Genomic DNA, 23567 nt, shown 5'->3' with positions numbered 1-23567 from the left:
GTGGTGGCAGTGGGGGCTGTGGCAGTGGAGGTGGCGGCAGTGGTGGCTGTAGAGGTGGCTACAGTGGTGGCTGTGGCAGTGGAGGTGGTGGCCGTGGGGGCTGTGGCAGTGGATGTGGTGGCAGTGGGGGCTGTAGAGGTGGCCACAGTGGTGACTATAGCAGTGGTTGCAGTGGCAGTGGGAGCTGTGGCAGTGGGAGCTGTAGAGGTGGGAGTGGGGGCTATGGCAGTGGATGTGATGGCAGTGGGGCCTGTGGCAGTGGAGGTGGTGGCAGTGGGAGCTGTAGAGGTGGTCACAGTGGTGGCTGTGATAGTGGATGTGGTAGCACTGGGGGCTGTGGCAGTGGATGTGGTGATAGTGGTGACTGTAGCAGTGGATGCGGTGGCAGTGGGGGCTGTGGCAGTGGGAGCTGTAGGGGTGGCAGTGGGGGCTATGGCAGTGGATGCGGTGGCAGTGGTGGCTGTGGCAGTGGATATGGTGGCAGTGGGAGCTGTAGAGGTGGGAGTGGTGGCTGTGGCAGTGGGGGTGGTGACCATGGGGGCTGTGGCAGTGGGAGCTGTAGAGGTGGCAGTGGTGACTGTAGCAGTGAATGTGGTGGCAGTGGTGGCTGTGGCAGTGGATGTGGTGGCAGTGGGGGCTGTGGCAGTGGAGGTGGCGGCAGTGGGGGCTGTAGAGGTGGCCACAGTGGTGGCTGTGGCAGTGGAGGTGGTGGCCGTGGGGGCTGTGGCAGTGGAGGTGGCGGCAGTGGGGGCTGTAGAGGTGGCCACAGTGGTGGCTGTGGCAGTGGGGGCTGTAGAGGTGGTGGCAGTGGTGGCTGTGGCAGTGGAGGTGCTGGCCGTGGGGGCTGTGGCAGTGGTTGCGGTGGCAGTGGGAGCTGTAGAGGTGGCCACAGTGGTGGCTGTAGCAGTGGAGGTGGTGGCCGTGGGGGCTGTGGCAGTGGTGGCTGTAGAGGTGGCCGCAGTGGTGGCTGTGGCAGTGGAGGTGGTGGTCGTGGGGGCTGTGGCAGTGGAGGTGGCGGCAGTGGGGGCTGTAGAGGTGGCCACAGTGGGGGCTGTGGCAGTGGGGGCTGTGACAGTGGATATGGTGGCAGTGGGAGCTGTAGAGGTGACGGTGGTGACTGTAGCAGTGGAGGTGGTGGCCGTGGTGGCTGTGGCAGTGGAGGTGGTGGCCGTGGGGGCTGTGGCAGTGGGGGCTGTAGAGGTGGCCACAGTGGGGGCTGTGGCAGTGGGGGCTGTAGAGGTGGCCACAGTGGTGGCTGTGGCAGTGGGAGCTGTAGAGGTGGCAGTGGTGACTGTAGCAGTGGAGGTGGTGGCCGTGGGGGCTGTGGCAGTGGAGGTGGTGGCCGTGGGGGCTGTGGCAGTGGTGGCTGTAGAGGTGGCTGCAGTGGGGGCTGTGGCTGTAGAGGTGGCCACAGTGGGGGCTGTGGCAGTGGGGGCTGTAGAGGTGGCCACAGTGGTGGCTGTGGCAGTGGGAGCTGTAGAGGTGGCAGTGGTGACTGTAGCAGTGGAGGTGGTGGCCGTGGGGGCTGTGGCAGTGGAGGTGGTGGCCGTGGGGGCTATGGCAGTGGTGGCTGTAGAGGTGGCCGCAGTGGGGGCTGTGGCTGTAGAGGTGGCCACAGTGGTGGCTGTGGCAGTGGAGGTGGTGGCCGTGGGGGCTGTGGCAGTGGGAGCTGTAGTGGTGGCCACAGTGGGGGCTGTAGCAGTGGAGGTGGTGGCCATGGGGGCTGTGGCAGTGGAGGTGGCGGCAGTGGTGGCTGTAGAGGTGGCCGCAGTGGGAGCTGTGGAGGTGGCCACAGTGGCGACTGTAGCAGTGGAGGTGGTGGCCGTGGGGGCTGTGGCAGTGGTGGCTGTAGAGGTGGCCGCAGTGGTGGCTGTGGCAGTGGAGGTGGTGGTCGTGGGGGCTGTGGCAGTGGAGGTGGTGGCCGTGGGGGCTGTGGCAGTGGAGGTGGCGGCAGTGGGGGCTGTGGCAGTGGGGGCTGTGACAGTGGATATGGTGGCAGTGGGAGCTGTAGAGGTGGCAGTGGTGACTGTAGCAGTGGAGGTGGTGGCCGTGGGGGCTGTGGCAGTGGAGGTGCTGGCCGTGGGGGCTGTGGCAGTGGTGGCTGTAGAGGTGGCCACAGTGGGGGCTGTGGCAGTGGAGGTGGTGGCCGTGGGGGCTGTGGCAGTGGAGGTGGTGGCAGTGGTGGCTGTGGCAGTGGAGGCGGTGGCCATGGGGGCTGTGGCAGTGGTGGCTGTAGAGGTGGCCGCAGTGGGGGCTGTGGCAGTGGAGGTGCTGGCCGTGGTGGCTGTGGCAGTGGATGCAGTGGCAGTGGTGGTGGGGGGCGTGGGCTCCCCGCAGTGGCTGTACCCACAGCACAGCACGCGGATTTTGTAGTTGTAGCACATCTTGAACAGGCCCACCTGCTCGTCGTTCCTGCAGACCAGGCCGAAGCTGACGTCACAGTGCACGCGCTGATTCAGCTCCCCCAGCCTCACGTTGGGGAAGTTTTCGGCCTGGCACTCTATGCCCTGGGGCTGCTCGCACACGGCCCCTCCCGCACGCCTGATCTTGTCGTAGGACTCGACGTCCCCTCCGGCCTCTTCGGACTTGGGGTAGTCCTCGTCAAACCACTCTGTCCACTGGCAGCGGGGCTCACAGGTGGTGGTGGCCAGGACCACAGAGGTGGTGGCCAGGACCACAGAGTTGCTGCTCACTTGGGTCACAGTTGAGGCAGACTTGGCGGTTGGGGTCTGTGAGGTGGAGGCCACCGTGGACAGGAGGGAGGTTCCTCTGGTGGGTGTGGTCTGGGTGGAGGTGGGCAGGGGCTGGGAGGATGGCCGCTGGCTGGTGCCCGGGGCCCGGCTGGTGCTGCAGGGCACGTAGTCGCAGCAGAGGACCCTCAGCTCGTAGTTGTGGCAGAGCGGGGGGTTCTGCTCACTGTTGAGGCAGGTCAGCCCCCGGGCCTGGCCACACTCCACCTTCTGACCCAGCTTCTCCAAAGGCATATCCGGGAACTGCTGGGCCCGGCACTCGACATGCGCTGGGGCCGGGCAGAACTGGTAGCCCCTCTGCCTCAGGTTCTCGAATGTCTCGAAGTCGCCCCCTTCCATGCCCGGCTCTGGATGTCCACTGTCGTACCAGTCGGACCAGCGGCAATGCTCCCGCACGCACACGGTGGAGGGTGTGGGGACCGAGCCTGTGGGTGGGGTGCCGGGGTCCCCATCAGCCTCCTCTGCGTCCTCGCCAGCCCAGAGGAGAGGTGACTCATGTCCCCTTGCCCCAGCGTTGGCCCCGGGCCATCCTTTGCACCCAGGACACCTGTACCAGGTGCCCACTGGGTTCTCCCTTGGCACCCAGACCATCACCGGGGTCAGGGGCTCTGGTGAGTGAGGCAGGACCAGTGGTGTGTCTGCCAGGCTTACCCGTGGTGGAGGGCGGAGCCGCAGTGCTGGTGAAGGTGAAGGGCATTGTGGGCGTGGTTCCGGGACACTCCTCGGCCTTTCGGACGATGGTTCCATTGTCTCTGCAGATGGCAATCAGGCAGGCGCCCAGCCCATCCGTCGTGTTGTAGATGACGTCTCCGTAGGCATAGGTTCTGCCCTCGTAGGTGCACGTACAGGCTGGAGACGGACAGGTGCGGGGCTCATTCAGAGCCCCCAGCCCCCATCCCTCAAACCAACAGGCCCCCGCTTACCCGCGGGGCTGTGTGTGCACTGGAGGCCTCTGGAGGTGCAGTCGCTGGGAGGGAGAGAGAGAAGAGCTGAGGACCAGCAGGGCGCAGGCCTTACTGTGTGCGCCCGGCCCTGCTTCCTGTCCTCCCAGACCCCACCCCCGCTCCGCCACTGGCTCACCAGCTCCGGCAGTTCTCCGCCGTGGGGACCCTGGCGCCGGCATCGTAGTAGTTTCCATCCTCGTCGTAGCAGCCCTCACACTGGGCCACGCACTTCATCTGGTCCTCATTGAAGAACGGCTTGCTGGGTGGGCACTTGGGGTAGCAACCTGGGGCGGGCACAGGGCAGGGAGAACACTCCCCTCTCAGGCCAGGCGGTGGGGCTGCCCCGGCTGCCACCCATCTCTGTCCCCCCGTCCCGAGGGTGGGCATGGGGAGGCAGGAGCCCCCTTGCCCCACTGCCTGCACGCTGTGCTGGGGTGACGAGGCATGGCCTCCCGGAACAGCCTGCCCTCACCTTCCAGGCCTGGCAGGTCCATCAGGCAGTGCCCGCGGGGATTCCGGCAGGTCCTCAGGCAGGGGGCCCCGCAGGGCTGGTAGTGCCACTCGCACTCCCCTTGGGGGTTGTAGTAGTCGCAGAACAGGGCTGAGCGAGGGGGAGAGAGGCTGTGGGCGCCCGCCGGGCCCCGTCACCTCACTCCTCCCAGGTCCGAGGGGTCTCAGGGCCTGCCCCCCAAATTCCTGTCCCCCGCTGAGCCATCCCATTTGGGGAGCCTGTCTGTCTGGTTTGTACGCACACGAACGTGAGCACATGCGTGTAGTACACACGTGTCACGTGTCCCTGTGTGTGCATGCGTGCCCGTCAGGCCCCAGAGCTGGTCAGCTGCACCTCATGCCGCCACCATGGACAGAGCCCGACTCACGGCAGATGTCCGGGGTCCGCCAGGACACGCACACGCCCGCGTCGCGGCAGGCCTGGGCGTAGGCGGCCACGGCCGTGCAGAAACACTCGCAGTCGCCCCCCGAGTCGCAGGCGCACGCGTCGCTCACGCAGGCCTCGTAGTACCTGGTGGAGTCGACCTGGGGGGTGGGGTCTGCTCAGTGAGAAGAGCCAGTCCCCGGCCCCTGGGCAGCCGGCAACCCCCCACCTGCCGTCTGCGGCGCGCCCACCTGGGCACCCACCCCTCCTCCCTCGCCTCTGCTCCGCCACTCACTCAGCTGTAGGCCAGCCCTCCCTGTGACCGTGCTGTGACCTGTCCTGGCAAACGGGGTGCTGTCTCCTCAGGGTGAGGGGGTGCCCCCCGCTCCTCCCTCCCGGGTGGCAGAGACCAGGGCCACCATGTCTCGCATCTGCCACCACGGGCGGCACCGTCTGAGGTGGAGACTGCTGTGTCAGGTGCACAAAGGACTTTCTGAGCCAGCGGGCAGGGCACCCGGGGTGCGGGCGGGGGCTGCGAGCCCGGCGGGACGCGAGGCCTCACGCAGGCTGGCCAGCGTCAGCCGCGGACCAGTCCCACTACGCCGCCTGCTCGGCACCCGCGAGTCCCGGATCACGAGACCGAGTCGGTGAGTGGGCCCTGCGGTCCTTGTTAAGTAGCAGGAAGGGCTTCGGGAAGGCTCTCAGGCCGTGGCAATGCTCCGCTTCCGTGGGGCCCGGCTGGGCTGAGGCCCCCTGAGGTTTCTGTCCGTGCTGGGGGCTGGCGGCTCAGGGAATGTGGGGGAGGACCGAGAGGTGACATTGAGGTCCTCCCTGGGTGGCTCGCAGCCCCGTTTCTAGGGGATGAGGCTGAGTGCCATCAGGGAAAGCAGAGCAGGACTGGGGACGTGGGCACCTGCCTGGTGGGAGGTCCACACAGTGTGCCGTGTACAATGGTCAGGGTCAAGGCCGTCTTCGGAGGACAGGCCTGGGCCAGACCCAGGTCCCTCCAGGAGGGAAGGAGGCAGCCCCAGCACCCGCTTGGCCCACCTGAGAATGGCAGGCGCTGAAGGTGGCGCTGTTGATGATGCTGCACTGCTTCTGGGCCCAGGACTTGCGGTACGGGTTGGCGGTGCAGGGGTCCCTGGGGGCCTGGGCGTCCGGGCAGGACGGGGAGAATTTCCAGCTGTTGCCGAACTCCAGCACGTCGCCCACCACCTGGCTCCGCGTGGTGAAGTCGTTGAGGGCGTTGTCGTCAAAGTTCCCGCACAGCCCGCAGACCCTCCCCTGCAGATGGACGCAGAGATGGGCACAGGGTGGGGCTGCATGAGGTGGCCTGAGGGAGCAGCACAGAGCCTGGCCTGGGAGGCGTGACTGCAGGCCACCCTATTCCCCCAGGCAGCACCCAGTGAACTTTCAGGAAGGCGGGGTGCACGAGGAGTCCTGCAGTGGGCAGGAAGGCAGGTGGGCAGGTGGATAGGCAGGTGGGCAGGCGGATAGGTGGGCAGGTAGACAGGTAGAAAGGTAGGCAAGTGGACAGGCAGGTGGGCAGGTGGACAGGTAAACAGGTGGGCAGGCAGGTGGGCAGGTGGATAGGCAGGTGGGTAGGTAGACAGGTGGGCAGGTGGATAGGCAGGTGGGCAGGTAGACAGGTAAGCAGGTGGACAGGTAGGTAGGTGGACAGGTAGGCAGGTGGGCAGGTAGACAGTGGGGCAGATGGACAGGCAGGCAGGCCGGTGGACAGGTGGGCAGGCGGACAGGTGGGCAGGCAGGTGGGCAGGTAGACAGGTAAGCAGGTGGACAGAAAGGCAGGCAGACAGGCAGGCAGGCACCTGCTCCCCTATAGAACCTTAGCCCAGCGGGCATGGAACAGCTGAGTGCAGAGACCAGGGAGCCACGAGCGCTTTCCAACCAGGACTGACACGCCCACTGGTCGGTTTGGTCTCAACATGCCCCTTTGGGAAGCGGACATTGTGCATGGCCTCTCCAGCCCTCAGCAGTCCGTCAGCTGCCAGACTGCACTGCTGGGCCAGGTCTAGGAGCAAGAGCTCTGTCCCTCCCCAAGGGGGTCCCGCAGCCTGCCACCCCGACCTTGTACTCCTGGTGCAGCCGAATAAACACGCTGGTCTTCCGGTCCCAGGACACGACCACGCCACTGCGGGTCTCGACGGCCAGGTAGATGCCCATGTAACGGATCTTGTAGGGCAGGTCTCCGCCTGGCCCCCTCTGCACCACCTTGTAGGAACCCTCGTGGAGGATCAGCTCATAGTTCTGCAGAGGGGCACGGGGAGGCGGCGGCTGCAGGGAGCTGAGGGGCCAGCTTTGGGGCCGGAGCCCCCTTCCCCCGTGGCCCAGGACAGGGGCTCTGTGGGTACTCAGGGTCCCAATGCATGGGGCTGGCGTTAGGAATGAGCCGGACTCCTGACACTGTCTGCGAACTTGAGGTGAGAGCCTGGGAGCCCGCAGAGGTGTGTGGGAAGTTGGGAGCTGTGGGCAAGCAGAGTGGGGCGGAGGGCACAGGAGCTGCAGGAGGCCAGCCAGCCCCATCTCGGGCCTGCCGCCCATGCTTCTGCTGCCTTCCTCACGCCTCTCCCCACCTTTGGGGTGGGTGGGAAGCGGCCCCCAGTCAGCAGCTCTGCTCTCTGCACTGTGAACTCTGACCACCCTCTGCTAGAACTGGTCACCCCAGGTGTGGGGGGCTGAACGAAGGCCCCCCAAAAAGACACGTCGAGTTCTAACCGCCAGAATCCGCAAATGTGCCCTGATTTGGAAAAAGGGTCTTTGCAGATGTGATGAAGTGAAGGATCTGGAGGTGAGACCGTCGTGGATTTAGGGAGGGCCCAGATCCAGGGACGGGGGTTGCTACCAGGTCAGACAGGGGAAAAGGACACAGAGAAGGGGCCGTGTGACGACAGAGCAGAGATCGGGGGGGACACAGTCACAAGCCAGGAGCCCCCAGGATCTGGATGAGGCAGGAAGGACCCTCGCCTGGAGCCTGTGGCGGGAGCCTGGCCTCAGAACCATGAGAGAATTAACTTCTCAGGTTGCAAGTCCCCGGGCTGTGGCTGTTACTGCGGCCCTGAGACCCGAGGCCACAGCTGGAGGTCCAGGGGCCCCGGCTGGGGCTCCAACGGGGCTGCAGAGGGAGGGAGATGGTCCCCAGGTGCCCCTACCTCCAGGAAGATCTTGATGGCCTTGGAGCAGGTGACGCCTGTGGTCCCGCAGGGGACGTTCTCGGTGACGATGCGGAAGCTCCCGTTGCTGGCGTCGTTGCCCGCACAGTAGTCCTGGGAGGGGGAGGAGAGGGACGTGGTCCCTCGCTGGCCGGGGGCGGGCGAGGGGCCGTGTACCTGGGCCAGCATGTGCTGGCCGAGGGAGGGGGGCCGCGTACCTGGGCCAGCGTGTACTCACAGCTCCCCTCAAAGCTGTAGCGCTCGCCATCAAAGGTGATGAAGTGGCCGTCCCCGTAGGCCACGCAGGTGCCCAGGCAGGGCCGGCGGCTGCACTCCCACCTGCGGCCCCTGCAGGTGCTGCAGGGGAGGGGAGGTGATGCCCTGCTCAGGGGGCCGGGCCAGGAGACCACCTCACCAGGCAGCCGCGGCCGAGCCCGTCACGACGGACAAGGACGAGGACACAGTGCCTCTTCCATAAAACAGGGGTGCGGTGCGCCCCTCCCCAGGCTGGAGGGGTTAAATGGAGCAGGGAGCTCGGGGCACGCGGGATCTGACACCCCACCCCCGAGTTGGGCTCCTGTCTGCAGGCTCCCCTAACCCTTGGCGCCTGGGGTGCAGGGCCCACGGCCCTGAGGGCAGCTTCAACCGGCCCTGCCGTCTGCTGGGCAGAGGCGGCCAGTCCCTGGGCACCTTCCAGAGGACGAACGGGCCACCCAGGGCCTTCCAGGCCTCAGCTCCTCTCCGGCCTCCTGCCAAGGACATCCTGACCGAGGCCCGCTCGGGCCGCTGCCCCCGTGGCCTCCGCCCACACCACCCCCTCCGCGGCCCCTCCACACACCAGGTGTTACAGTGGACCCTGATGGTCTCCCCAGGCTTGTAGGCGGCCTCGTTGTGCAGGCAGGGGCAGTCCTCCTCGGCCACACAGCCCCCGCTCCCATCGGCCAACAGCCCCGCGGGGCAGACGCAGCCCGACACGCAGCGCGTGCTGAACTGTGGACAGGCAGACGCCCATCAGCGGCTCGTCCGGCTCGGCTCGGGGACACCAAGGGGCAGGGGACGCTGCCCCCCACCCCTGGCCCCGGGCAGCACTGCCGTGCCCTCCCAGCTGACTCACACAGTCCACATCCAGCGCGTGGCAGCTCCGCACACACTCGGCCCCGGGCGTGTCCGCGGAGGCGTTGCTACAGTCCAGGAACAGCATGGGGGCCACGCACCCTGAGGAGGAGACCACGCTGGCTGGGCCGCCCGGCCCGGCAGCAGCCCCTCCCCTTGGTCGTCGGGGGGTGGTGCGGGGCCCTGACGGGGGGAGGCCCGGGGCGGGGGTGGGTAGAACCTGTGCTCTGCTCCACGGCTCCCAGGCAGCTCAGCTTCCCGCTCACACATGAACTACAAGAGATGAGAACGATGGCCGGTCTGGGCAGCCGCCCGCCGCCCCACAGACCTCACCCAGCTCTCGGCCGGCTGGGCCCCCGGGCCTTGTCATGAGGGGAGGGAGGCGCCTGCTCCGGGGTACGGTGAGGGCCCCAGATCCCCGCGAACGCACTGAGTGAATGAGCAGAGGTGCCAGGAAGGTACCTGGAGTCGGGCGGGAGGGGGTGGGGGAGGCCAGGACAGGGGTGCACCCAGGTGGGCCCTCCAGGGCACACGCCGTGACCCCCACGGGCCTCAGACCCTTGGAACTCCTTCCCGGGCCAGAGGAGGGGTCCCTCTCAGAACGGCTGTGGGGTGCACGGGGCTGAACTTCCCTCCCCAGGGCGTCCTCTGTGTTTTAAAGTCCCCTGGGGGAGGCACGGAGACCTTTGTGTGTGGAGCAGGCGGGTTGGGGGCGTGACATCGGGGAGGGCGCGACAGCGGGGAGGGGCCTCACCACACCACGCCGTTGTCGTGCAGGACCTCCCCTGGAGCCAGCACAGAGCCGTGCGAGTAGCAGGGGCAGGCCTCGGCGGGCACGCAGCCGCCGGCGTCATCCAGGAAGGTGCCCGAGGGGCAGGTGCAACCGTCCACGGGCACGAAGGCCGCGTCGCAGGTGACGTCGGCCTGGCTTAGGGAGCGGCAGGTGGGCTGGCAGCGGTCCACCACGTAGGCGTAGCTCTGGGTCTCGGGGCAGCTGCTCAGGTACTTGTCTGGGGGCCGGCAGGTTACATACAGGTCAGTAGCCGGGCAGCCCGTCCAGCCCCGCCTGACCACATCCAAGCTGGGGCTGCAGCAGCCCGAGACTCGGCCTCCCCGCCGGCTGGGGTGGGGAGGCCTAAGGCTCTCGCTGAGGACAGGTGGTGGGGTGCGCCCCAGGGTCTCCGGTCCCCCCGCATCCCCACCCTGTGCCCCATCAAGCCGGCTGGCGGACACTCACTGCACACGCCGTCCCGCCAGCCGACGAGCAGCACGCCCCGGGCGGCGCAGGCCCGCACGTAGGAGGACAGGGCCGCGCACATGCAGTCCTCACTCTTCTCACAGTTGCAGGTATCAAACATGCAGTTCTGGGGGGGCATTGGGACGTCAGGGACCCCAGCCCACCAGGGACCCTTCTCTCCGTGTCCGTCCTTCCTGGGACCCCCGTCTGGGCCAGGAGACAGAGGGCAGCGGGGCCTCCCGCGGGGAGCTTGGCGTAAGGCCACAGTGGGGGGGCGGGTGGGAACATGCTGCTCTGAGGGATGGGAGAGGCCAGGCCCGGCTGAGGACAGGGTCCAAGGGAGGGGTCTCTGCGGGACCAGAACAGGGCTCAGCTTGAGTTCTAGGTCCGTCATTGGCTGAGCTGCATGTGGGGGGAGACTGAAGGCCGGAGATGTCTGGAGGTGAGTTGGCCGGGAGGGTGCTGGCAGGGGGTGCAGCCCCCCAAAGTGGGCCTGGGTCTTCCAGCTGTGGACACACACTCCCGGGGGCTGCAGTCACTGAGCGTTAGGGCTTTGGCTTCCAGAGAAGCGGCCTGTGAGCCAACTGTCGGGTCGAGTTGTGTCCCCCCAAAGGGTGTGTCCACGTCAGGACCCCAGGGCCTGTGAACGTGGCCCTGTTGGAAACGGGGTCTTTGCAGATGTGACAAAGTTAGGATGAGGTCGTTAGGGTGGGCCTGGACCCACACACCTGGTGTCCTTATGGGAGAGCTTTGAACCCAGACACACAAGGAGGAGGGCACGAGGCAGAGGCTGCGGTGATGCAGTGTCGTGGCCCCCAGAAGCAGGAGAGGCAGGAATGACCCCCGGGGGACCGTCTGCCAGCACCATGATCTTAACCTCCAGGCTCCAGGACCTGGGCAGTGGGTAGATGCCTCCGGCTGTCAGCCCCCCAGTCTGTGGCCCTTTGGTATGGCCGCCCCAGGCACCGAACACACCAGCAGTGGCCATGTCCCTAGAGTGGGATGCCCCTCGGCCACGGAGGTGTGGGCGGTGCTGAGAGAGGGAGCCGGGAGTGGGGCATGTCCTGCCCCCAGCACCCCACCCCACCCAGGGGCTGGCCGGGGGTCTCACCGAGTGGAAGGGCCCAGGGCTGATAACAGAGTGGCAGGACGAGAAGGCCCCAGCAGGGTCGGTCAGCACAGAGCACCAGCGCCGGGCGTAGTTCTCTGGGGAGGGCAGGCACGCGGACCGTCGCGGGCGCAGCTCAGCGGTCACTGGCGTTCCTCCCACACCTCCTCCCCTGCACCTGCCCACCCGCCCAGCCTCCACTCGGCATACGCAGGCCCTGTGGGGGCCGCTCCGCTGGGGGAACCGAACCGGAACTGGGGGCTCGCCAGCCGCGCCGCGTGGGCCCAGCTCACAGGGCAGCGGGCGCCCCCCCGGGGGTGGGCCTGCAGCCTGTCGGTGACCCCGCACCCCGCCCCGCTCACCCCCCAGCCCCGGCCACCCTGGAGCCCGGGTGAGACAGACGGGCAGCTCCCAGGCCCGGCCGCAGGGTAACCCGAGGCCCCCCCACCCCCAGGCTGGGGATACCGTTCTCCACGCTGAGGGAGCAGGGGTCCTCAAAGCTGTTCTTGACGTTGGGGCAGGCGGCCTGGGTCTTCCAGCTGTTGGCGAAGGCGGCAGCCGTGCCCTCCACCACGCCGCTGATGGTCCGGAAGTCGTCGGCCTGGTTCTGGTTGAAGTTCCCGCACAGGCCTGGGGGCGGGGGGGTGGGCATCAGCGGGCCGCCCAGCTCGGCCCAGGCTCCCAGGAGCCTGCGGGTCCTGCAGGCACCACCACACCGTGGCCCCGCCGGAGAGCCCCATCCCAGGATGTTGCTTCCAAAGCCATCTGCAGATGAGCCCTGGTGGGGGGACAGGCAGCCCCCACATGAGACCCGCTGTGAGGGCAGCGTGTCCTGCTCTCCATCCTCCCGGCCCGCCTTCCGGGGCCGGGGTCCCTGCTGCGCCCGGGGAACCCCTGACTCCCCAGTCCCCGCCTCTGGCCTGACTGCCCACCCCCCGCTCCCCCCCCCCGCCCCGCCCCCAGCCCCCCAAGCCCACCGCTGGCCTCACCGCACATCTGGCCCTGGTAGGAGGGGTCCAGCCTGAGGAACACCTGCATGAGGGGCACCAGCTGCACCTGCAGCTGCAGCCCGAGGCCCGTCTGCACCAGGATGAAGAAGGATGACGGCCTGAAGACGGTGACGTTGGCTGCGGGTTGGGGGGGACAGTCAGCGGCCGCCGTGCTGACCAGCCAGGCCTGGGCCGAGGGCTCGGGGGGCTGCCCGGCAGGAGCCCCGGCCGCCCCTCCAGGGCCCGGGAGCTGGGCAGGAGCTCGCATGTGTGCTCGGGCCGTGACCGCTGACGCTGCTGTGAGGCCAGGCACCGCGTATGCGCCACACGGGTCCCCACGGAGTCACAGATGAGGCCCGTGACAGCCCCACCTTGCAGGTGGGAACCCAGCCCGGGGCCTTTCCGGGACTCCCAAGGCCACAGAGAGCTGGCTCGGTGGCGCCTCCTAGAGGTCCCGCCTGGGGGCCGCGTACCCACTGCCGCGGGCAGCTGCGTGTAGATGGAGTTCACGAACACCCCGCCGTTGGCCTGGACCTGGATGGTCTGGGGAGAGGAGGCGGGGCCGCGGTCAGCGCGGGGCGGAGCCCGGCCGGCCCGCGCGCGGAGGGCCGCTGCCACCGCCCCCAGCCGGGCCCTCACCGTGTCGCCTCCGCCCAACCACAGCGTCACCGTTCTGAGGCAGTTCTCGTTGTCCGTCAGGCCGCACTTCCGCAGCTCGGCCAGCACGGTGAGGGCGTTGCCTGCACAGATCTGACGGCACAGAGCCCACCCGTGTCCTGGGTCGGCCAGCCCCCACCCCGGGCGGGAGGGACTGTGTGTGTGTGGTGCCCTGTGCCCAGGAAGCCCTGCAGGGTCGGGGGCCTCTGGCACCTGGTCACCTCTGGGCAGCTTGTCCAGACCTGGGAGCCCCTTGGCCCCCATGAGTGTGAGCTTCCTCTCGGGATGGAACCCCAGGGGACTTCACCGCTCGGGTGGCCGTCATGGAACCCCTCCTGGGGTGGGGGAGGACGGAGGGTCCCGGGAGGGCCCAGCAGGCGGGGCTCACCTTGGTTAGGACATAGTTGCAGTCCCCGTGCACGTCGTAGAGTTTCTCATCATAGGTGGAGATGTGGGACCCGCCCTGGACGGAGCAGATGCCCGGGCACGGGAGGTCCCGGCACTGCCATAGTCCCCCGGAGCAGGTGCTGGGGGGGAGCCGCGACAGAGGGGCCACGGTGAGGGGGAGGTGAGCCCCATGCGGGGCAGGGGCGGGGCCGGCCGGGGACCTACCAGGAGCTGCAGCTGGTGGCGAAGGAGGCCCCCGGGGCGTAGGGGCGGCCGCCGTGCATGCAGGGGCACTGCCGCAGGGGCAGGCAGCCCGAGTGGGTGACGTCGTCCATCACCGTGCCTGGGGAGCAGCGGGGGGTGGGGGGCACAAGTGGTCAGCGGAGGCTGGGCTCAGGCGTTGGAAACACAGCGACCGATGGGGACAAAGGCCCAGAGAGGGGGCGGTCCCCAAGGGCCCGGAGGACCTGCCTTGGGGGCAGAAGCAGCCGTCGACGCAGTGGTCCTCGCAGAGCTGGGAGCGCTCAGGGTTGGAGCAGGTGTCCGCGCAGGGTGAGCCGCACTCCTGGTATTGCATGTTCAGGGGGCACGTCTGGGCTGTGGGGAGAAGGACAGGGCTTGGCCCCAGGAAGCCACCCTGCTCCCGCCTTCCATGTGCCACCAAGGGTCCCCAAAGGGGCGCGTCTTGCCCCATCTAGCCATCTTCTGAGTGAGGCGGAAGGGGAGAGGAGCGTGGGGCCCCGAGCCTCCGGGGGCAGCCCCCCCGCCCCCACCTGGGTTCAGGGGTGAGCCCAGCTCAGTGTGCCCAAGCCAGGTCCTCCCTCTGGGCCCTCGGGGGCCCGCAGGCCTTTCATATTCCCCTCTGATCTCCTGCCCATCCTCTCACCGTGGGCCCCCCGAGGGGCTCCACCTGCCCGGATCCCCAGCCAGGTGCCAGGTGTCCTGCCTGAGGGTCGCCTCCCTCACACTCTCCCCAGGGACCCAGTGTGGGTGCAGGGCCTTGGGCTCCTCCCCAGTGCATGGGGGCACTCACGGCAGAGGTCAGGGCCCCTCCAGCTCTGCGGCTGTCCCCCGGCGTGGGCACACTGGCGAGAGTACTCCACGAAGGTGGCACATGGGCAGGTGGGGCAGCGGCACAGGTCCTGGGTGCAGGTGGCCACGTACACCTCGGCATCCACCAGCCTGTGGCACTGAGCAAAGGCTGGGCCCAGCAGGGTGTGGCGACAGATGCCCTCCTGGTGAGACAGAGGCTGGAGGCTCTGTCCTCTGTGCGGTATCGGTGGGGACCCCAGCCCTGCAGCCTTTCCCCAGGCCAGGAAGCCCCCTTTCCCTGAGGTTCCAGCCGGCCGGCCAGCCACCTGCTTGCCCACCGTCCATCACGCATCCATCTTCTCATCCCTCCCTCCCTCCATCCACCCATCTGTCCTTCCAGTCCTCTGTCCATCTGTCCATCCACATATCCATCCATCCCTCCCTCCAGCCAGCCACCCATCCTTCTGCTCAACCACTGAGAACTTGCTACTGCTCTGTGCAGAGCTCTGCTTGGTGACCCACGACCCTGGACTCCCTGCGCCCACCCCGGGCTCCGGGACACACCTGCCCACGGTGCGCGTGCCCAGGACGGGTGCAGACCCCATGCTGGAGGCGGCTCAGAGAAGGCGGAGGCGGAGGTGCCCACGGTCAGCCAGCCCCAGCAGGGTCAGTGCCGACCTGTCGCTGACCGTCCCCCTTGTTCAGCCCCCACCCCTGACTAGCTTCAGTTCCCCAGTTAAGTCTCGTGGATTCTGCTGGTTTTGGGGATGCTGGAGCTGCTAGGCCACTTCCAAAGGTGGGGTCCTCCCAGCACGTCGGAAGGGCTTTTGCTCTGGGCTTCCCGAGCGCCCCCTCTTGGTGAGACTGTTTGGGGGGGCACGTATTTGCAGGGGTCGCGGGCAGGCACTCACCTCATCTGTGCAGTTGTCAGCTGGGGAGGGCAGGGGGTCCTGGCACTGCTCCGTGGGCCCATCCAGCTTCTGCAGGTTCCCAAACTGCAGAGGGGTCAGCCTGGCATCTGCAGAGAGGACGCACTCCATGCAGGGGACCGGAGGGGCTCTGGGGGCAGAGCTCCCACCCATGCTCAGGACCCCCGAAACTTCCCTCTGGGGCATCACTGGAAGCGTTGCCACCCCCCGATTTGCTCCCTGCCCAGCGTCCCGGCAAGGCCCCCACCCTGCGCCCCAGCCTCCCTGGGACCGTGCAGCCCGGGCTCGGCCACCTGCTGCGCACTCACTGTGGGCATAGAACTCGTTGATGGCCGGGAGCCCGTTGAAATCCCCGCACAGGCCGCAGGTCTGGTTGGCATACCTGGGGTCCAGCTCCAGCTGGGGGCGGGGGAGGGGCAGCTCTAGCTTCTGCGGGCCCGCAGGGCCCTCAGCCCCCATCCACCCAGCTCCCGCAGGGCTGCCCCTGGGTGGGGAGGGCGTCGGGGTGGGCAGCCTCACCAGGGCGCTGTCCTCTCCGTTCCACGTGAAGGTTAGCATCAGCCGGATGTTGACCTTGACGTAGGCACTGCTCTCCTCCACCAGGAGGCCGGCGCGGCTGTAGGGCAGCTCCTCCCTGGGCCAGAAAGTTCGGTGCTCCCACGGGTCCAGCGCCCTCCCCGCCAGCTCTGAGCCCAGCCCACCCTGGAGCCTGGCCCCTCCACACCCGGGCAGGCTCACCGCCTCCCGTTGACCAGGATGGACCCGTTGGAGACCTCCAGTACCAGCCCCTGCGTCTTGAGGGTGATGTGGGTGACCGTGGGCCTGGAGCCCACCAGGCCGCGGCGGAGCTGGAGGTTGAAGTCCTCGTAGGCGGCACCGCAGTGCGCGGAGAAGACGTAGTTGCACAGCCCGGGGAAGCGGAAGACGTCGCCGTCGAAGGTCTTGTAGTGGAAGTCGCCCCACGTGCTGCACACCCGCCCGCGGTGCGCCGCGTTCAGGGCTGTGGGGAGTGCGCGGTGGGGGAGGGCAGCCTTCCCTGGGACCAGGCCCCCGGTTTCGGGGTGGGGAGCTGCCGCGCCCTTCCTCACTCCCCTCTGCTCCGGATTCTCCCATTCCTCCGACACCAGCACCCGGGTCAGCCCCCAGCAGAACCATCTACAGGGATGGCTCCCAGCCACGCCCAAGGCCCGGCTCCAGCCAAGCTCCAGCTTCCCGGCTGCCCACACTGTCCCAGCTTTATCCCCAGGTCTATGACCACCCCCTGAGGCTGGCAAACACCCCCGCCCCTGTGGGCAATGGGCGGCAACCACTTACAGCTCATGGTGGGGAAGCCAGTGATGGGCGGGATGAAGGTCACACGCCGGGCTGCAGAGTGAGCCGGGTCACACCCGAACGTGGCCGGGCAGGGACCAGCCAGGACACCCCTTCCCAGGACTGCCGTCCTCCTCACTGGCTACCCCGGGGCAGCAGGGAGCCGCAGGCCAACCCTGGCCCAGCCAAGGGAGCCCAGGACTAACGCTGTCCCCTCCAGGACCCTATCCATCTGCCCAGGACACGCTCCTGCCCAGGTCTGTGTGTTTCCCCGATTGTGTGTGTGTGTGAGCATGTGAGTGTGTCCACGCCTGCGAGTGAGTGGGTGGGCATTCATGTAAGCACAGACGTGTGGGTGTGAACGTGTGTGCACACGTGTGTGAGTGCATGTGAGCGTCTGAGCCTGTCTGCTCGGTGCCTTTGTTTTCTTAGACCCCCTCCGCTGTCCCGTCCTGTGGGCAGATGGGATCCAGGAGGGTCTCTGTGGCACGTCGCTAATGTGGCAAAGGGTCCACCCCCCCCCCCCCCCGCCCAGATCCCCTGCCAGCTCCGTGTGGGGCCCTTTCTACCACTGTCCACCCTCTCACCGTTCATGGTAGCCTCCTGACTCGCCCAGCTCTGCTCCGTGCTGCCCTGGGTCTCTGTGGGAAAAGGGAACCAGAGTCCATGAGAAGCCTGACATCAGCCACCTGTCCCTTGGTCTCCAAGGGCTGCAGGATGGTGGCCACGTGAACAGCACCCGATGCCGGGATGGGAGCTTCGGCAGGGAGCTGACCCGCCCTCCCCGTCTGCACCGCATCTCGCTGTGGCTCAGGGTAGAATGGAATCAGGAAAAGCTGTTGGCCTCACTGACCCCAGGCCACCCCAGGGAGAGCGTTCGGCCCCATCCACACATCCCTCAGAGAAGGACGAAGCCTGGCTTTGTTGGGGAGAAGGACACACACGGCTGGGGAGGCTCCCGGGCGTCACTTAGCAGAAACCCAAGACCAGAGCCAGCTCCACCGTAGAACTACCAGCCGTGGCAGGTGGGAGGCCTGGGGGGCCCAGTGCCGGCACGGCTCCCCAGGTCACCTGTGTGTCCCCCGCCACCAGGCACAGGTACCCCCACAATCTTGATGGACAGGACTGTGCCCCCCTCCAGACCCCTCTGTCTCAGGCTCAGGCTGGGGCACCCTGCTCTCGGGCTAGCGCCTCCGAATTCCTTCATCACGTCTGTGGGGGTCTCCATGCTCGGCCGAAGCCGGCGCCTCTTCGGGAGTGGGAGGGGCAGCCCCAGGGGTCCCCATGTCCCCGGTGGCGCTGGGGCTCGGCCCCGCAGCTACCATGCCAGCCTCCACTCCCTGTGCGACTTTCCCGTCTGGGACACCGACATGGGAACCACAGGGACTGGCCTGGGATTTCTCTCTCCTCCTAAGGGCCCTAGTTGACTGCGTTTCCCAGAAGCGTGGCTGCTCCCCCGTCCGCCCCTGACCCCCGACCTGCGGCCCCTCCCGCGTGTGTCCGCTGTTGTACCCACCCCGTGGTCGGGAAATCAGGGGGCTTCACACGGACAGGCTCACGTGGCACACCCTCCTTGGGCCAGGTGACGGCCCAGTGAGCCTGGGTCCAGCGCTTGGCCAGAGAAATGCCTGCTGTTGACAACCCCATCATGCTGTAGTCCGGTGCACATCGCCCTGATGGGAAGCCCCCCCACGCAGGGCCCACCCTCACCCACCCCTAGGGGGGCTTCAGCCCAGGGGACACCCATCTGAGGCAGGAGATAGATCGGCTCCAGCCTAGATGTTTACAGCCAGCCTCCTGTTTACATTTCCCGAGGCAGGAGGCAGGTGGGCTCCAGGCTAGATATCTACATCCAGCCTCCCGTCTGCACTTGGAGATGGAAATAACAGGAACAGGGTAAAAAGCTGGACTTTGCTTCTGGTGGATGCTTTAAGGTAACAGTCGTGGCAGGAGCAGAGAGGGGCTAACCCTTGTTTGAGGAAAAGATCAAGAGATCACGTATTTCCCATCCCTGGGGCAAGGGAGACACTGCACACGCGCAGAAAGGCTCCTTGGGGGTCAAAAAGGAGGGGGCGCCACCCCCTAATAGGTGATGCCAAGGCCTCCCATAGGCCTCTGGGCTGGGATCCATCTTGGCTAAAGGTTGCGCACGCATGTTGGGGAGGGTCCTAGGGCGGTTAAGGGTGTGGAAAGGGAAACCGGATAATTGGCCAGAGGTAAACAGAGACCCGGAAGAACTGCCCTGTATGAATGACTTCACCGCCTCTTTCCTGGGGTCCTCCTCCTTGGGGGGGCGCCCACACCCTTTCTCTCTGGGGGAGGTGAGTGGTTAGGATTAGGGTATCTCTGCCTTGCTTCTGTCTTAACTAAACAAACTGTTTCTCTGTGAGCTCTCCCACAGGTTGTGCTGTGTCTCTAGTAATAAACTTTGTACCTGTTTTTACAGTTTTCGCCTCCCTGAGAAATGCATTTTCCAGTGGGGTCAAGGGCCAGGGGAACGTTGCTTCTGGCCCTGAGCCCCTGGGGGACTAGCAGCTGGGATTCCTGGTTTTCATCCAGGCTGCCCAGGCCCACTTCCTGAGCAGGGAACTAGGTCTTGCTTCAAGCCACGGCTCACTGCTCCGTCTCCCAGCCCATGCCCGCCACGGCGCGCGTCTCCTTCTGACAGGAGCACAGACCCATCCCAGGGATTTGCCCCCAGCCAGAGGGAGGGGAGTGGGCTGACGGCAGGCCTGCTGCCCCGGGGCTGAGGCAGGCTGGCCGGCCACCCAAACCGCGCGGGACCCCCACCGGGAGCTCCCATGGGAAATCCCCCCCCCACCCCGCACCCAGCCCAGTTCGCCCTCCCAGAAAGGCGGCTTGGGGCAGGGGCTCTGGGAGACAACCCCCTCCCCTTCAGCACCTCCCTTTCACAGAGGGAGAGAGCCTCGGGCTGGTGCCCACCTGCCCAGACCCCCGAGCTTGGGCTGAGGTGCTGTAGAGGGGCTGCCGGAGCAGTCCATGGGGCCCGGGGACGGAGGGGTGGCCCCCGGTGGCCAGGGCTCCAGGCCAGCCCAGCTGGGTGTCACCGGCCGCCCCAGGCAGCATCTTTCGTGTTGACAGTAAGCGTTAGGGCTCACGGTGCTTCCCCGGCTTGGAGTGCCACAGGGCCAGACAGGCGGCAGTCAGGTGAGGACGAGAAAGGCCGCAGGGCAGTTATAGCTCCAGGAGCAGAGCCGGCGCTGGGATGGGGCTGCCGTGATGGCCGTGACCCCGGGCCAGCCCAGAGGGCGGAGTGTGGGAGATGCAACCCTGCTGCTCTCCCTGCCGTCAGGCAGCTGTGCCGTCCCCTGCCCGCTCTGCTCTGGGGGCCTCACGGGAACCAGAGAGAACCCCCAGCCCAGTCTCCTCACCCAGAGCCCCCCCAACCCCATCCCGGAGGCTGAGACCCTCAGTTTCCCCAGGGGGACCTAACTTTTCCCAACGCAGCTGGGCGCTCCGGGGGGGCCGGGAGTCTGGCGCGTGCAGGGCCCCACGGAGGACACGCTGTGCAGTGTCGGCAGGAGACACACAGGCGAGTGGCCTGTGGGGGCCGACGAGATGGGGTGAGGGGCTTAGGCCTTACCTGCTTTCTGCACCAAGGGCAGGACCACCAGGGCCCAGGCCAGGGCCCGGCACCCGCTCTGGGCACCCATCCTGAGGGCCGGCACGGCGGTGGGCTGGCGGCGAGGAGGGAGTGGGGCACGACGCTCGCTCCCCTGGGGGCCCTGGGGATTATATAGCGGGAAGCCTTGGCCCCGTGCCCAGCTCCTGGGCCACGCAGGGTGCTGTCCTCTCCCCACGGCAGCCACGTGTGTTTGCTCTTGGGGAGGGGCCGTGGCACACAAGAGCCTAGAGGAGGAAGGATCTGCGGCTCTGGGGCCCCACGCCCCAGCCCACCGCTTCTGAGATCAGGAGAGAAAGCGTGGACGGAGCCGGAGGGTGGCGCTGGCAAAGCCCCCACAAAGCAGGGCCGCCTCGGCCTGCCTGGGTCCCGCCTTGCTGCAGCCCCGCCGCCCGCGATAGGATGGGGCCCGGGGAGGGTGCGGTGTGTGGGCAGCAGGCGGGCTCAGGCCCCGGGGCAGCACCTCCCGGGAGCCTGGCTGAGGCGGTCAGGGGGGATTGGAGGGGAAGAGGCAGCCGTGGGGGAGCTGCCCAGAGGTGCTCACCACCCCATCCCCGAGGGGTGAGCAGGGGCTGCAAGGCCATCACTCCGCCTGGCGGGGGCGGCGGGGGTCCTGCTCGCTGCGGGGTGTGCGTGCTATGTATGGAGGGGGATACCAGTCTGCAGGCTCCCGGGGGTCCCAGAGCTCCCAGCTGTGCCAGCAGGACCCTGCCAGGCCTCTGGGCTCCTCTCTGTCACCAAGTTCAAACTCAAGGGGAAACTGAGGCCCTGAGGATGGACGCCCTGGCGCGCACGCCGGGACTGGCCAAGGCAGGGCTGGGGGCTCCCAGCCTGGGTCCTGTTTGACCCTCGCCTCATGCCCAAGGCCGGCTGGTTAACCCCAGGGAAGGGGCACAGAGGAATCCCAAACCCACCTGGGGTCCCCGGCCAACGGCAGGCTGAGCAGGGACCCGTGTACAAAGTGATGTGGCCCCGGGGCCCCCCGCAGGGCTGACGGGGGGCACTGGGGGACCAGGGATCTCTAAACCCCAGTACCTGCCCCAAGCGGGAGCCACGAAGGCCTGCTCCCCTGACTGGTATGGCAGGTTTTGGGGGGGCCCTGGTCAGTGCAGCCCCCCAGCCACACTCCTCCCCCCCGTCCATTCCCTCCTCTGGCTCTGGCTCTCAGCCACTGGGCGTCCTCACCCCAAACCTGCTGTGTCTGAGCACAGGACGGCTGGGGGGTGGGGTGCACAGGCCCCCACCCCCACCCCCGCCCTGCCCTCCGCCTTTGTCTTTCGGATAAGTCCGTTGAAGTGGAATTTCTGGGGAAAAGGGAAACCCCGTCTTGAAGCTCTAAACGTCTTTTACCGACGTCATCCCCCCAGCTTGGCCAATGGCCCCACAGGTCCTGCGTCTCCTTTTGGTTCCTGGTGTCTTTGGGCCGTTTCCGGCACCGGCAGCAGCATGGGGGCTCCTGCAGACCTAGGCCCTGGGTCTCAGCTCAGGCTCAGACCCCACCCACTGCCCGCTTCTGGGACCCCAGGGCAGGCGCTCAGGCTGCCCTCCAGCTGTCCCTCCCCCATCCTCACTGTCACCTCCCGGCCTGGGGTGCGTGATCTCCAAAGTTCTCTTTCACGGCCAACCCAGTTGTCCCCTCCGCAGAGGGCACAGCTGGAGGGGCCTCTGGGGGAGGGCTGGGTGGGGCCCCTTGCAGAACAGGCCTGGAGGGTGCGCTGGACCCCTCCCTCCACCCTCCTAACCCCGCCCTCCCGAGCTCTCAGGCTGTGGCTGGGCCTGGCCTTCCTGCCCTCGCTCCAGGCCAACAGCCGGTGCTCGAGGCCGTGGCACCTGGTCCCTCATGTGGGTGGGGAGTGCACACAGCCCGGACCCCTGAATCCACCTGAAGGAAGGAAGGAAGCAGGGAATCTGGCCTCCCAGACTGAGCCCCCGTGCCCGCCTTCTCCCCGCTCCCGAAGCCTCAGCTCTCAATCTGTGCCCCTGGCCCAGAGCTGAGCTGGGCGCCTTCAAGGCTGGTCCATCCCTCCGCCCGCCCTGGGTGGCCAGCACCACACAGCCATCAGAGGGGCCCCGCCAGCCCCAGTGCCCACGAAGCTCGGCCCCTCGCTCCGCACCCGCCAGCACCGTGTGTGAGCAGCCTGGGCGCCTCGGCCTCGAGGATGTTATCTCTTCAAGCTTCAAGGTTATCGTCTGCCCCCCACCACCACCAGCACCCCGGAAGGAACACTCCATGTGGCAGGGGCCTGGCCCATCTGTTCACAGCTGGCACACAGTAGGCACTCAGTCAGTGCACCGGAAGACTGAGGGGGCGGACGGCTGTGCCGTGGCCCGACGCTGCCCTTTCCCCCCCGGAGCACCACCCTCGGGCAGGGCTGGCCGTGGGGGCCGCCAGGGTCGCAGGATTGAGACATCCCGGATGTGGACCGCCAAGCCCAGCCTGTTTGCCCAGCGAGTTTACCCCTTCACAGTTGAGAGAGCCGAGGACAGAAGAAGAAGGAAGCGAAGCGTGAGGCTGCTGGGAAGGAGAGCCCGGGCCAGGCCTCCCGGGGCTTGGGGAGGCCGCAGGGACGTGCCAGGGACCTGCCCCGCCTGGGGCGCACCCTGTCCCGCGCTCAGCCTGCAGAGCCCGCAGGCAGACGTGATCCCACCCCCCAGAAAAGACCCCCCACACACAGAGCCCAGAGCTGGGCTGCCCCGGCCAGTCCCTCGGCCCTGTTGGAAGCCCCTGGAGGGGTCATCACAGAACGCTGGGCGCCCTTCTCAGCTCACCCCTCCCTGCCCACCGGCCTCTCACCACAGCAGTGCGGAGTCAGGGCCAGGGGCACTGGGGTGCATCAAGCTTCAGGCATTTATCGAGTGCTGGCTGTTTGCCCAGCTCCACACCGGACACCATGGAGGGTTCAGGAGTACAAGGTATGGCCCTGGGGGCGTCAAAGGCCTGGCTGGCTCTAGGCCTGCTCAGAGCCCGGCCCCGGGCCGTCTAGGGATGCAGGCCTTCTGCACCTGCTGCCTCCGCGGGGAGTGGAAGCCTCCGCTTGCCCGATGGGGTGCCCCCCGCCCTAGTCCATACCCGGGTAGTGTAGGGGGGTGGGATCAGGCTCCACCGGGGCATCCTCGTCCCCAGAGCGGCCACCATGGTGAGAAAGGCTGTGCCCACTCCCCTAACCCTGCCCCAGGGCTGCAAGAATGTGGAGACCCTCCCCCAGGAAGCCCCTGCCCTGTGTGAAGACCAAGACCCCCCACCCCCACCCAGCATCTTCTTCTATTTCCTGGTCTTCACACAACCCCTTTTCTTGCCCATTTCATCTCTCCGTCCCTCTCACCCTCCTTCCCTCCTTCCTTTCTGCCTCTAGCAAATTCTGAGCCCCAAGCCCTGGGGATTTGACGTGGCCAAAGATAAGAGAGGGCCCCTTTGGAGCTCAC

The 23567-nt window shown here is 67.3% G+C and overlaps 1 protein-coding gene across 1 annotated transcript in view; it reads right to left on the bottom strand.

Moving 5' to 3' along the window:
- Positions 1 to 20175, bottom strand: part of MUC5B (mucin 5B, oligomeric mucus/gel-forming) — a gene marked incomplete at its 5' end in the record, with an annotated part of 33962 nt that extends 13787 nt beyond the window's left edge. Inside the window, 33 exons of the mRNA XM_079928329.1 lie at positions 251 to 490; positions 2347 to 3175; positions 3402 to 3599; positions 3674 to 3717; positions 3831 to 3978; positions 4167 to 4295; positions 4573 to 4729; positions 5616 to 5852; positions 6657 to 6836; positions 7739 to 7852; positions 7957 to 8095; positions 8577 to 8728; positions 8853 to 8953; positions 9072 to 9124; positions 9606 to 9861; positions 10089 to 10215; positions 11200 to 11294; positions 11662 to 11826; positions 12186 to 12323; positions 12659 to 12728; positions 12825 to 12935; positions 13231 to 13369; positions 13455 to 13572; positions 13701 to 13826; positions 14263 to 14464; positions 15173 to 15279; positions 15499 to 15589; positions 15710 to 15824; positions 15929 to 16457; positions 16505 to 16555; positions 17089 to 17142; positions 17712 to 17858; positions 20106 to 20175. Coding sequence (XP_079784455.1) covers positions 251 to 490; positions 2347 to 3175; positions 3402 to 3599; positions 3674 to 3717; positions 3831 to 3978; positions 4167 to 4295; positions 4573 to 4729; positions 5616 to 5852; positions 6657 to 6836; positions 7739 to 7852; positions 7957 to 8095; positions 8577 to 8728; positions 8853 to 8953; positions 9072 to 9124; positions 9606 to 9861; positions 10089 to 10215; positions 11200 to 11294; positions 11662 to 11826; positions 12186 to 12323; positions 12659 to 12728; positions 12825 to 12935; positions 13231 to 13369; positions 13455 to 13572; positions 13701 to 13826; positions 14263 to 14464; positions 15173 to 15279; positions 15499 to 15589; positions 15710 to 15824; positions 15929 to 16457; positions 16505 to 16555; positions 17089 to 17142; positions 17712 to 17858; positions 20106 to 20175 — 5432 coding nt within the window. The remainder of the gene's footprint in view (positions 1 to 250; positions 491 to 2346; positions 3176 to 3401; positions 3600 to 3673; positions 3718 to 3830; positions 3979 to 4166; positions 4296 to 4572; positions 4730 to 5615; positions 5853 to 6656; positions 6837 to 7738; positions 7853 to 7956; positions 8096 to 8576; positions 8729 to 8852; positions 8954 to 9071; positions 9125 to 9605; positions 9862 to 10088; positions 10216 to 11199; positions 11295 to 11661; positions 11827 to 12185; positions 12324 to 12658; positions 12729 to 12824; positions 12936 to 13230; positions 13370 to 13454; positions 13573 to 13700; positions 13827 to 14262; positions 14465 to 15172; positions 15280 to 15498; positions 15590 to 15709; positions 15825 to 15928; positions 16458 to 16504; positions 16556 to 17088; positions 17143 to 17711; positions 17859 to 20105) is intronic.
- Between the last annotated feature and the right edge of the window lie 3392 nt (positions 20176 to 23567).

Source organism: Stenella coeruleoalba (genome assembly GCF_951394435.1).
Source record: "Stenella coeruleoalba genome assembly, chromosome: 8".
Classification (NCBI taxonomy): Eukaryota; Metazoa; Chordata; class Mammalia; order Artiodactyla; family Delphinidae; genus Stenella; species Stenella coeruleoalba.
The sequence above is the reverse complement of the archived record's forward strand: the minus strand, read 5'-3'. Positions and strand labels throughout refer to the sequence as shown.